At 38.1% G+C, this 13,878-nt stretch overlaps 2 protein-coding genes across 3 annotated transcripts; one reads left to right on the top strand and one right to left on the bottom strand.

Annotated features, from left to right (window-relative positions):
- Positions 1 to 59: 59 nt before the first annotated feature.
- bdh2 (3-hydroxybutyrate dehydrogenase, type 2) lies at positions 60 to 13,511 on the bottom strand. 2 transcript variants are annotated; one of them, XM_050044045.1, is made up of 10 exons: positions 13,407 to 13,511; positions 10,033 to 10,123; positions 6,533 to 6,611; positions 5,645 to 5,741; positions 3,724 to 3,832; positions 3,327 to 3,387; positions 3,061 to 3,174; positions 1,103 to 1,161; positions 839 to 931; positions 60 to 296 (listed from the first exon to the last, which is right to left on the bottom strand). In XM_050044045.1, the coding sequence occupies exons 2-10, from the start codon at positions 10,102 to 10,104 to the stop codon at positions 243 to 245; spliced, it is 738 nt and encodes a 245-aa protein (XP_049900002.1). In that variant the 5' UTR covers positions 10,105 to 10,123; positions 13,407 to 13,511; the 3' UTR covers positions 60 to 242. The 2 variants fall into 2 exon arrangements, with proteins under 2 accessions (XP_049900002.1, XP_049900003.1); XM_050044046.1 differs by having other exon boundaries at positions 10,033 to 10,120; positions 13,407 to 13,462.
- Positions 8,070 to 8,402, top strand: LOC126389935 (uncharacterized). Its single transcript, XM_050043938.1, is given in 3 exon segments — positions 8,070 to 8,122; positions 8,124 to 8,278; positions 8,281 to 8,402. Coding segments are annotated over 3 exon segments (330 nt in total).
- Positions 13,512 to 13,878: the final 367 nt, after the last annotated feature.

Raw genomic sequence — 13,878 nt, 5'->3', positions numbered from 1 at the left:
TGCTTTATAAAATATTTAACAACAGATGCATTCATAATAAACTGCTAATAACACCTGCACACTGTAGCTGTGATACAATTTATTTGCACACATTTGCAGCATACATTGTAGTTGGAAAATGGGTAATGTCTCCCACAGAATCAGTAAACATAATATGCAAAATCAAAACATGATCAAATCAAATGTTGTGCACTTTATTATAGAAGTCTCCACCACTGTCAGGATGAGCTTGCAGCAGTTCCTCACAGTGACCATCCTCCATCCATGATGTGCTCCGTGCCGGTCACATAGGCAGACTGCAAAGGGGCCAAGACACATCACATCACTGGGGGATTATTTCACCACTAATTAACAAGCAACAACTTTGTCTGCATTTGTGACGATAGAATGTTAAAGTTATTTTGGGGTAAGCATGCATACACCTTGACACAAAGCCAGGATGTAGGAAATACTGAGGTCACAAGTAATGCTCCCTTCTAACAAAAACTTCACAAGACACCAAATCTTTGGTTTTAAACTGTGAAAACTTAAAAATGTTCAAAGACATTGTGTGTAAATTTTATTTCCTGTCATGAGGAGCATTCTCCACATTGGAATACAATTCTGGTGAATTCTTTATATAATAGTATATTTTTAAAGGTCTAAAAGTGGTTAATTGAAGTATAATGAGTCTAAAAAATACAAAATAGTTTTTAATGTTGACTCGATTTCAAAGCCCTTCAAATGTCTAGAACAATCATGAAGTACCAGGACCTATGTGTTTTCAACAGCAGCTAAAGTCCTGCAAACTCTGCCCCAGTGTCTGTATGACATGGGCCTACTGTCTGCAAGCACTCACCTCATCTGAGGCCAGGTATACGCACAGGTACGCCACCTCCTCAGCTGTGCACATTCTGCCAGTTTTCTGTCGTGCCATGAAATCCTTATAAGCCTGCGGAGTTAAGGAGGGAAAGAGTTACACTTGTAGCATTCATTATCTCCAATACCCAGGATTTCTTTTTGTGGAAACTGAGATAAGATGTACTTGTTCAGTGACTCATGCGGGCATTACTGTCAGATTAAGACTGGAGAAAATGACAGGGTAAATCAGAGCCTATCGTACCTGTTCTGGGTCAGGTTGGGCCTGGATCCTACCCCTCAGTGATGGAGTGTCAACAGTGCCTGAGGAAATGTAAAGAAGCAACCATGACTTTCTTTTAAAACCTTTATCATAACAAAATATTGAATAAAGAAATATAGAAACCATTTGCTTAATTTAAAAAATTTTACTGACCAAATAATACACTCAAAGAAATAATTTGGTCATTTGTCAGGTTTATATATTTCAATTACATTACAACAAAATAAAATAAGTTAACTATAACTCAAATAATTTAATAATTAATTAATTTATTCTAATAAAGTTATAAATTCTGTGTATTTCAAACATGCTGATTAACAATTTTTTTCAACATAATTTTGACCAAATAATTCATTCAAAGGAATAATTTGGTCATTTGTCAGTTTTACTTATTTCAAGTACATTAGATTTCCATCAAACGGAGGGAAATTAATTTACCAAAAACCAGAAAGTACCATTTATGTAATAAAATGAAATAAAATAAAATAACTATAGCTCAAATAATTTGCCTGATTTATTCTAACAAAGTTTATGTAATTACTGTTAATAAATTTAGAGTATTTGAAATATTTTGATTAACTTTTTTTTAACAATATTTCACAGACCAAATAATACACTCAAAGAAATAATTTGGTAATTTTTCAAGTTTACGTATTTAAATTACATTAAATTTCCACCCACTGAAGGAAGTTAATTTACCAAAAACCAGAAAGTACCATTTATGTAATAACATAAAATAAAATAAAATTAAATAAATTAACTATAGCTCAAATAACTTGCCTAATTTATTCTAACAAAGTTTATGTAATTACTGTTAATAAATTCTGTGTATTTCAAATGTGTTGATTAACAAATTCTTTTAACATAATTTTACTGACCAAATAATACACTCAAAGAAATAATTTGGTCATTTGTCAGGTATTTAAATTACATTAAATTTCCATCAAACTGAGGCAAATCAATTTTCCAAAAAACAAACAAACAACAGATAGTACTATTTATGTAATAAAATAAAATAAAATAAAAATTAAGTTAACAATAGCTCAAATAATTTGCCTAATTTATTCTCACAAAGTTTATGTATTTACTGTTAATAAATTCTGTGTATCTTAAATATGCTGATTAACATATATATAAATATTTTTTTTTACATATTTGTATTGCTTTTTTTTAACAACATATAAACAGCTATATAGCATCACAGAAGAAAAAAAGCATACAAATGCACAAGTATACACACATATACAGATATCTACATACACACAGAACCTTACCACCAGAACAGGCAGTTGCAGAAGATAAAGGCCTAATCAGGGCGTATCCTGTTGTGATCAGCTACAAGATGTAATAATAATAATAATAGTAATAATAATAAAATGAAAAAAAAAATGTATAAGTAGATGTGACTTACTTCAGATGGAGTTATCAATAAAGTGGGGGTTTATATTTGAAATACATAGAATTTATCAATAGTAATTAGTTACAAAAGCTTTATTAAAGTAAATTAGGTAAATCCTATGAGCTATAGTTACATAAATTCTCAGTCTATTCATCTCAGTTTTATTTGATTTAATAGCATAAATGGTACTTTTTTGTTTTATGTTAAAATCACTTGAGTGTGAATCTTATATGTAATTGAAATACATACACCTGACAGTAGACCAAATAATTTCTTTGAGTGTAGGTGTGACAAGGTTCACTTCAGGTCTCGACAGTGTACAAATGTGTTTGCAGTTATTTAGACTGGCTTTGATAGGGGACAAACTCAAGGCTTGTATATCTTTGAAATACACAGTGTCCTCAAACAAAAGAAGATTTTTTTTCTATAACATCAGTTCATTTTGTTGTCAAGGACATCCAGTCTATATCTGTTAAAATGCTGAGGAATACTTGAGGAAGAGTCAAAGCAAGTTTTATTTTTCAGGTTGTTCTAAACTTACCAGGACAAACACAGTTACAGCGAATGCCTTGCTCGATGAAATCAGCTGCTATAGATTTGGTGAGCCCAATCACTGCAGCCTTGGAGGTGCTGTAGACACATCGGTTCACAGTACCTGTGTTGAGGAAACACACGCAGAGCAATTATCTGAGCTAAGAGGATTACAATGAACATGGTCATACTTCGACAACTTAATGTCCCTTTAATTGGGCATAATATTTGTTCTACAGTCTTATACAGTGAAAGGATCTGCAGACGTTTATTCACCTTTTATGCTTGATGCAACAGATGCCATGTTAATAATGTTTCCTGACTTCTTTGCCAACATCTAAGGAGACAAAAAATGAGGAAGGTGGCATATAAACAGAATATAACAGATAAAATGAAACATAAAATTATGCAACGGTCATTTTTATGCAACAAATAATTGGGAAATGTGCTATGATCCGAGACAGTTTGGTTAGTTTGTGGCTAAAGCTGGATTAGTGATTGGTCAGTCGCCGCCCATCATGCCACAGGCTCAGAGTAATACAGCTAATCCCAGCAGACAAAGGATGAGAACAAAAGAAAAGCATATGTCACTCAATTTACAGCAGCACTTATTTCATTCTCTCAACAACAGGATGAGCAATGTTAAGCATTTGGTAAAGTGGGCAAAGGTCACCTTGGGGAGGAAAGCCTTGCACATGAGGTACATGCTCCGGACGTTCACGTTCATTGTGAAGTCCCAGTCAGCCTCTTCACAGTTCAGGATGGAGCCATGGTGCACAAACCTGTGTACAGTAGAGGACATGGGAACTCAGATATTACAAAGGATGGTATCACATGTAATCATCAGCTTTAGCTAAGAAGTAAAAGACCTCATATGTCAAGCATGATCAAAACCGAAGAGCATCAGAGTTCAATATGATAGAGGCATTATTAAAGGGACAGTTCACCCACAAATCAAAAATGCTTACCCGTAGTGCTTTTTTATAATCTAGATTATTTTGGTGTGAGTTGCAGAGTGTTGGAGATATCGACCGTAGAGATGCCTGCTTTCTCTCTAATATAATGGAACTAGATGGCGCTCAGCTTTGTGGTGCTCAAAGCGCACAAAAATACGTTTGAAAAACTCAACATCAATGTCTCTTTGCAGAAATCATGACCTGGTTACTCAAGATAATCCGCAGACTTTGTTGTGAGCAGTTTCATGTAGGAACTATTTTCTTTCTACACCCACCAACTGTATCACTGCACAGAAGGATGCGTGCATCTACTCATGGATATGGACGTTAGCTAGCTCAATGGTTCTAGGTGAGAAAACAGTAGATGCACGCTCCCTTCTGCGCAGTGATACAGTTGGTGGCTGTAGTTTGGTACAAATAAAATAGTTCCTACATGAAACTGCTCACAACAAGGTCTGTGGATTATCTTGAATAACAGGGTCATGATTTCTGCAAGAGACATTGCTGTTGAGTTTTCCAAATGTATATTTTTGGCGTTTTGAGCACCACAGGCTGAGTGCCATCTAGTTCCATTATATTCAAGAGAAGGCAGACATCTCTATGGCCAATATTTCAAGAACTTAGTAACTCACACCAAAACACTCTTGACTGATAAATATCACTGCAGGTAAGAGGAAAAATATGCATTTTTGAGTTTAAGGTAAAACTGTTTGAACTGAAAATAGACGCGGGTCCAAATGCTGCGTTAACCCCCTCAACATTTTACTGAGCCTTAAAAGGTGTCAATTTGGAGACCTTTGTTAAGGAGATTGGCAAAAGGTCAAGTAGAGGTTAAACCTTGAGGTATAGGGATTTTGGAAATGAAGTTAAGCAGGGGATGGATAAACATGCTTAATGTGGAGACAGCTTGCTGGCAAAACAAGTAGAACAACTATGCATTAATGCATGTCAAAGAAAAGGCTGATGATGATCTGTGAATTTGTTACTGATAACAGTCTAATGGAAAGACAAAACCAAGAATGTGTCGGTCTCTTGATACTTTCAGTCTGTTCCATTGGAAATGTAAATCTTTAAAAACTGTTAATGAATATAAAGCGTCATTTTCTAAAACATAAGGGCATTGTAGTATATAGCAAATATTACTAAAACAGGAGTACATAGTGCATTTGTTGTGGGCTGTATTTGTTTGTGGATTTGGTGTGCTAATGAACATTTAAGACAAGTGCATGGTGCATGTGGGAACTGACTAAAATAAAATACATTGCCTATTTTAATAGGTAATAAAGGAACATGTCACCCACTGCAGCAGTTCAACAGTAGCTCATTGATTTTATGACATCTCCTGACAATAAAATAAAGAGAATATTATACCAAAAAGTCCAGTTTGTAGGGTTTAGGAGAATCTATTGGCAGAAATGGAATAAAATATTTATAACTATGTTTTCATTGAGTTTTTCGTTGACCGTTATATCTACATACAAAGAGGATCCTCTTCCACATAAGCCACTGTGCTGCTCTACGCTGGCTACAGATAGGGCCATTTGCGTTTTTGCATCTTCCTAAACGCTGGACCTTAAATGCTCCGAGTACAACCTATCAATATTCTGCTCTTGTATAGAGTAAAGAGGGAAAACATACCCAGCAACATTAAACAGCACATCTACATGGTCATGTTCCTTGGCCAGGGCTTCCACTTGGTCCTTCTTGGTTACATCCACGACCTTGGTCTTGATCCCTGTCAGTTAAGAGAAAAGGAGAGCTGTGGTTGTGCAGAAAAAATCCCACTTATTTTAATAACGTTCTAAAAAGAGGATTGCAGGAGATACTATTTTTTAAAATGAGGCAGTCAGTTCCCTAAAATAAATGAACAAAGCAAGTGAGCTACTACAGATAAAATACCCTCTGTTCTGACAGCACATCTGCACAATTACACACATTCACACCTGGCTGCTACCCTGTACAAACTCTACCTTCTCCTGCTGGCCACTCAACAGCTCTACAGAAAGCTGTTAGAGGGGAAGAGCTTCGCTTGTGAGCAACCTGATAGAAAGTGTTCAGAGAGCCAAGAGTGTCCATCACCACCTATTTATTCAAACCTGGTGCAACTGGGGCAATATTCCGCAATAAGCCTGCTCACAAATGTATCGCTGACTGCTTACAAACACAGCAAATTAAATATTGTGACTGTATGTTTGTCGTTTACCATGTCAGTTATCCGTTAGACATTTTGAAATTGTCACAGAAATGCTAATATAAAGCTATCAAATCAGCTACATTAAAAAACTAAAAAGCTTGTTAAAAAGGACATATATTGAAGATACTCTGGTAAAAAATAAAACAATAACAGAATTTCATGGTATGCGGTGTGTTTTAACCACAGAAACAGAATGACAGTATAGTACAGTATAGTAGACTACTGGTTTAGTCTCAGTTTAGTAGTTTAGTCTCCCTGTCTCAACCATCCTGGCTGCATCACACTAGTTACCCAGCAGATGGCAGCGTCACACCAGCAGAAATGAATCTTACCTGGAATACTGTCCAGCTCTTTCAGCTTCTCTCCATTGATGTCTGTTGCTGTGACTTGAGCTCCCTCCTTTGCAAATGCCTACACAGTTGAAAAAAACAAAGAGTCAGTGCTGAGTGGTTTCACAATGTCTGCACATATCATTATACAACCCAGTTGGACGGTTTTCACTTGCTTTGTGTAGGATGCAGCTCTGGAATATTTTAAAGGGATAGTTCTGATTTTTGGAAGTAGGGTTTTATGGGGTACTTCTCCATAGCCAGTGTATTACATACAGTAAATGTCAGTCAGCACGCCCCCAGTTTGGAGAAGCAGCAGAAGTACTGAAGCGAAGCAACGTACTGCTCTGGATGGGGGGCAGCAGCAAAACGTATTTTAGCCACCTAAAAAAAAGTCCCACCTGTGTTATATTGAGAGTATTTTTACTGCTTAACCTTCCCATGAGACAGCCGACAAGGAAGCCGTTAATGTCTACAGTTACACATTTATGCTCTCTTCAAATCCACCAGATTCCATTGACAAAAACAGTAATTTTGGCTCGCTTAACAAGGGAGCTGCTGCTTTACCACTCCCTCAGTTAGTTAGTTTGTGTTATTGTGTGACTTTTGTAAATCCAAACTAACCCTTTCAACACCAAAGTCACAATAACACAAACAAAATAACCGATCGAGGCAGCAGTAGACCAGCAGCTCCTGTGTTCAGCAATGTTAAATCACTTTTTTTCTCAATGGCGTCAGGCTGAAAAGAGAGCGATATTCAGTTCCCTGTCGGAAATTGCTGTCTGATGGTGAGGTAAAGCAGTGAAAATATTATTCATACACAGTGTACACTTTAACTGATGTTGATATTTTAGGTGGCTGTAATATGTTTGTTGCTGACCCAGTCCACATGTCAGACTCCAGTCCACTTCTCCAAACTGGGGGCGCGCCAACTGACATCAACTGTTTGTAATACACTGACTATGGATATGTACCTCATACAACCCCACTTCAAAAGATCCAAAAGTTTGCATTTCTACAAAATATCAACAATATTTTCCTACGCTTAGAGGTACCACCTGTTCAGACTAAGGCTAGAAAAGGAGTCTGTTTCATTACAGCCTTTGGTCTCGGAATGACCTGCAGGTTAGACTCAATCTAGACACCACCTTATCTCGCTAAACTGTTTTCAGCAAAAGGTAAAAAGAGTCCTTAGCCCAAACTAAAGGTCCAGTGTGTAGCATTAAGGAGAATATATTGGCAGAAATGGGATATAATATAATAAGTATGTTTTCTTTAGTGTTTAATCACCTGAAAATGAGAACTGCTGTATTTGTTAGCTTAAAATGAGCTGTTTATATCTACATAGGGAGAGGGTCTGCAGAGATCACCATGTTGCACCGCCATGTTTGTACAGTAGCCCAAAATGGACAAACCAAACACTGTCTCTAGATAGGGGCATTTGTGTTTTTGCATCAGCCACTGTAGTTAGCAGCCCTTCATGCAACAAGAGCGGCTCATTGCTGTTCGCTTCCGAATAAGTCGGTCAGGAATAATCAAAATGGCTTTCAAGGATACTGGCGAGGCATCTGTTGAGACTGAGGTCACCATTCACCCTCACAAGCCGCAGTGTTAAATCTCTGGAGAAAGTCTGCGCAGACTTCATCAGTGGGGCTAAGGAGAACAACCTGAAGGTGAAGGGACCCGTCCACATGCCTACCAAGACTCTGCGCATCACCACCATAAAAACTCCCTGTGGTGAAGGATCCAACCCTGGAATTGCTTCCAGATGAGAATCCACAAGCGCCTCACTGATCTGCACAGCCCATCTGAAATCAGCACTTCACCTCCATCAGCACCGAATCATACATTGATGCACACATGGTGCCAATGATTCAATCACAGAGTCCGTGTGTTTTAAAGAGGAAGAGACCTCTGCAGATAATTCAGCTCCCGGTAAAAAGTATATTGAGTATTGAGTATACTTCAGCAGGTGCTGGGCTTCTGGCCTATCTCTGACATGCCAAACAGCGTCGGAGAAACACTGATTTGTAACGTGAAATTGCTTTCTTCAGTGTTTCTACTGGTTTAAATCACCTGGTCTGTTTGTTTTAAAGAGTGAGAGACCTCTGCGGATAATTCGGCTCCCGGTAAAAACCTCCTGAACAATGAAAGCTGGAGGAATTCTAACCTGGAGAAGTTTCCGCTTGTTGCAATCTGCAGTCCTCACTGCTAGATGCCACTAAATCCCCCTAAATCTCACACACTGGACTTTTAATTGGTTTTTATCTTGTTATATAAAGTTTAAAAGAATAATTATGGTATAAACTTGCAGCACAGTATTTCCTTTAGAAGAAGTTCAAATATTTTGTTAGGATCCAGGGATTCAGACAATTAATAATGAATATTTTGTTGAGTAAGCATATGATTATAAAAAAACCTGAAGGCTCGGGAACAGTGACAGGCAGGTAAGTGTTTCTACAGAGTACACACTGTCACTTCCTCTGACTTTAATTCAGGTCACAGCGCTGACACCAACATCTTACTCCCACATATCTATAGACAAGATGACAGAATTTCTACCCTTAATCCCTCCACCTTGAAACTCACTCCACCTCAGGTCAGCTGATGGCTGATGGAGTGACTGCATCATTAAACATGGAGCAAATCACGTCAGCAAAATAACACCTTTTAAAGCCGAAATGGAAAAAGCTCAATGGCCCCCTCACACCGTATGTAACTTTTAATACTAAGTGATTTGAACCTAATGATCCGGGACGTAAATAGACCTCTTTGTATTTGAATATCTGCCACACTACACAGAACATGAAGCCCTGCCGGCATGGTGTTACACTCTTAAGACATCACTTGAAGGGAATGGCATGTGATGATGATACACTCTTGACACGGACGTATGTGTGGGAGATTTTCAAGTGTTTTGCTGGCTCTTTGGCGAGAATATCACCAGAGGATTGTTCCGCCTTTAACGTGTGTTTGCGTCAGTTCAAGAGCCACTATTACAGCAGTTATTTACAACACATGTGGAGTGATGGTACACACACGAGGAAGTCTATAATCTTTATAGAAGAGGAAAACAGTTGTTTCTCTGACACAAGGCATTGATTTAAATTTTTATTTCATAATAACAGCTTTTATATTTCTTTGCGGAATTCAGCTTTTCCTCTGATTTGGTATAAAAATGGGGTAAAACTAGTGCTTAAGCAGGCAACTAAATATATATGCACATAGTGTTGTTTCTGTAGCACAGTATTGTGGAAGAAAACATGTTTTGGATCACTGTTATTGTTGCAGAGCTACACTTGTATCCTTTCAAATGGCTTTTACATAAAATATAAAACATGGCTGGGTGTCAGCAGCATTCAAAGCTTCCATTTGCATGACAAAGAAACTTGCTGAAATATGTAATGAAGTCAAAATACACACTGCCTGGACACCACGAGCAATTTTTCTCTGTGATTTGGCTGGAAATGTATCAGTGAGAAGTTCTTATTAGAGCTCATTACTATTGCTGCGGCACGTCCAATCCCCTGTGCGGCGGCAGACAACACAATCACTTTCCCGTCAAGGCGGCCCATAGTGCACCTTTCTCTGCTGCTGTGATCAAAACAAACACACAACAAACAAGGTATGTTACAACACCACAGGTTCATTTTGATGATAGAGGCTCTCTTTTTTCATAATGACAAATATCCTGCTGAGCGTTCATTAGATATTTCAAATGTGTTAATGAAAGACAATTCCAGCTGAGAGCTTGCGTAACGAATGGTAAATGTCCAATTGACGTGAAATATCTGGTGTAATGTCTGTCTATATGGTCTGCTGCACTCGAGGACTGACAGCTTCAGAGAGAAATTGTATCATATCACCCATGCGTTGCGCATTATGAAACCTATAGCAGAGATTTTATTAATTTGAATTTAGTGGGCAGCAGTCCATTATCACTGTGTACTTATAGTACTGATAGCTACAAAGTCCTCGGGCCATAAATATGCATGTCACTTTTATTACAATATCACTCACGATGACATTGAGCCTGCAGAAACAGGACTTAAAAGGAAATGTGTCATTAATCTTACATCTCCAGGGACAGGCTAATCACTTTATTATTCTAATACTATTTAGCCACAGTACAGTACAGTACAGAACCCCTCTTAAAAAATGGCACAGTGGTTGCATACAACTTCCATATTCCAACATTTCCCCCTGAACGTCTCACCTTCAACAACTTACAGTGAACAACCATTTGCACTTATTACCATCACAGGTGTGCACCATCTCAAACGTGGGCCTTGGTGAAGCTGCAGCATTGCCACAGGGGGGAAACTACCTCAAAATTTCAAAGTAACACATCCAAAGTTGTTTCATTTTCATTAGTGCCATCACAAAACCAACAGTGGCCTGTGTGTAGCGATGAGCCAGCGGTTGTGTGTCCCTTTCGCAGTCTGGCACAGTTTGCTGCAGTCAGCCCTCACCAGCTGTCATTTGGAGGAAGTTAGTGAGAGACAGCTGGCTGTTTCACCAAGTGAGTCGGGACTTCCCACATTTCAGTGCAGTTTGCCTTTTACTCTTTTCCCTCAACAAGCAAAAGACAGAGGGCTTACAATGTCATGTAAATGAAAAGCTAAACTTTTCTTGCCTTATTTCTTCAGACATATTCTCATTTTGTATTCCTGGCATTGCAAATAGTTTAATCTCACACCCAGTGGTGTGACATGTTATGTTCAGCTCCTGTGCAATGTTCCCTTGAATAAAAATACAGATGACATCATAGTTATTATAGCCTCTCAGGCAGGTGAAGACACATGTGGTGTGTTCCACTGCAGGTAAGAACAGAATATGTGAGGCAACGCAGTTTATTCTGTGTGTCAAGACCCATTACTATTTTGATTTTAAATTAGATTTAAATTTATTTAGCCCTGTGATAGTCTGGCAACCTGTCCAGGGTGTACCTGCCTCTCATCCAGAGTCAGCTGGGATAGGCTCCAGCCCCCCCACGACCCTTAACAGGATAAGCGGTTACAGAAAATGAATGAACAACTTTATTGACTCTGGACCACAGATCTCAGTATGGAGTATGAACATAGAACAAGACAGGTGAGCACCCAGAATAGATTTTCAGCACACACTGAGACATTTTAAGAGGGGTATAACATTACTCACAAACACCTGGTGGACAAGTTGTCCTTGGTTTGTCTGTCAGCAACAATAATATAAGTTTGAGCAAAGTATTTCTGCAGGTATTTCTTTCTATTCTCAATAATATTTCTTTTTTCACATTCAAACAAAATGTGGTAATCATGTTTAAACCTGTTAATACCAACAAGTGCCTATGTAACAGGTTCAACCAGTGGTTCTCAAATGGTGTGCTGTGGCACACTGGTGTGCCGTGATGCAAATCCAGGTGAGCCGTGGGATTTCATGATGACCACAAAATATTATTGCAATATTCAACTGGGCCTATACAAAGAGATATGAATGAATTTTACATTTTTATTTTAATCAGTATGTTGTGCACACCCGTTTCCTAATAAAGAGGCAAACTCTACCTTAATCTACCTTAATTTAATAAAAAAAACCTTCACAGGGAACCTAGTTGTTGCCGATCACACAAAGGGAATTATAAGTGTGTAACACATCATTTCATGTGTAAATGGATGTGTTACTGGTGCTTTGATGTAATTTTAAAAAGTTTAAAATGAATTCTTGAATCATTTTGATAATAAATATTTCACAAGTAATAGTTGGTTGTAAATTACTGCTTGATATTACCACTATATACTATAACATGTTATAGGGTCTGTTGTGCACAGATATAAATACAGGTGTGCCTTGAGATTCTGACTTGCCCTCTGGGGTGTCTTGGGGCATAAAAAGTTTGAAAACCACTGGGTAAAACAATCTCTCTCATAATGGAGTAAATGACTGCATGTACACATGCTAGTTTGTGTAATATTTATCTGTAAAGTCAAGTTTTCAGTCTGAATTAAGGCATGAATGATGCAGGTATGACTGGCAGCTGCAGTGTAACATTCCTAATTGACCTACTGATGACCTTGATGGCAATTAAGGGCATTAATACATAATGGGATTCAACAAAGAAATTATATTACTGTAAACTTCATTTTGAAACCCATACATAGGCCAGTCTTCATCTGTATTCATAATGTGCTTCACCATGGCCTTTCAAACAGTGCAGAAGTAACTCTTAAAGTCACTGTGGTCCAGGGGTTTGCAGCACTGTATGCACCCCCTCAGACATAATGGAAACAACCCCATATAGGCAATTTAGCACCATTAAAAATATGCCGAATTAACTATTAGGATTTCCTCTTTATTATGTAGTCATAAATGTACGTACATCTATCACATGATTATTTTAATACTGAAGAAAACTTAAAAACGTGACAATTCTCAGGCAAGTTTTGTTATAAGTAGCGTCTGAGATTTCTATGCGGATTCATGTCTGTATAAAAGTCACAACCCTTATTAGAGGTGGTTTTACTGCGAATGACTGCAGGCTTGATCGCATTAATATATTGATTCTGGACTATGTTTTGATGTAAAGTGTTGCACACGTGTTGCAGTGAGCTGCTATTGTTGTTTGTCCACAGACAGCATGAGTGCATTTTCTCTGCCCGATCCGAGATATTATGAATGACACTTTCCCTGCATGCCTGCACTTACTTCTTTGAATCAGATCGTTGCATAACACGTCTCCTGTGACGTGCTTCACCAACTCTACACCTAATTACTCCTGCACGGAAAAACAGCTTGTATCCGCACAGACTGTAACCTCCACTGTGCAATGTGTATCTATACACTTCACAGACTGTAAAGTCAAGTCAAGACCAGAAAAACTTCATATTTGTAAACTCACCCTCTGTGCAAGTCCCACACACTGAACGTCGGAGATCAGAAGGAAATGAGCACCCCATGTGGCATTCTGCTTGTAATGCTATTGGCTCCTAACCAGGAAGTCCTCATGACAAAACTTTGCAATGTGAAGATGAATGTGAGGGCAAGAGAGTTCAGTGTCCTTGTTGCAGGAGCATGTTCAGTTACATATTAATGCATATTTTTCCTGCAAGAAACCGCATGTATTTAACCCTGTAGAAGAGCATTAAGCAACTTCTTCAAATGCATTAAATGCCTATTTTGGGGGATCTGCTTGATGGGCTGGTACTGTTACCATCTAGTCACTTCATTTTAACCAGACTGAAGTGTACAAACAGCAATGAAAACATGCAGGAGTTGACTCTTCCTGTGGTGGTGGTGAAGTGTCTTCATGATTACATAAACTAGATATAGCTTTGGAAGGACGTGGATATTGACCTTTGAGATCTACACAA

The sequence above is a fragment of the Epinephelus moara genome, chromosome 5, assembly GCF_006386435.1.
Source record: "Epinephelus moara isolate mb chromosome 5, YSFRI_EMoa_1.0, whole genome shotgun sequence".
In the NCBI taxonomy this organism is placed as follows: domain Eukaryota; kingdom Metazoa; phylum Chordata; class Actinopteri; order Perciformes; family Serranidae; genus Epinephelus; species Epinephelus moara.
The sequence above is the reverse complement of the archived record's forward strand: the minus strand, read 5'-3'. Positions and strand labels throughout refer to the sequence as shown.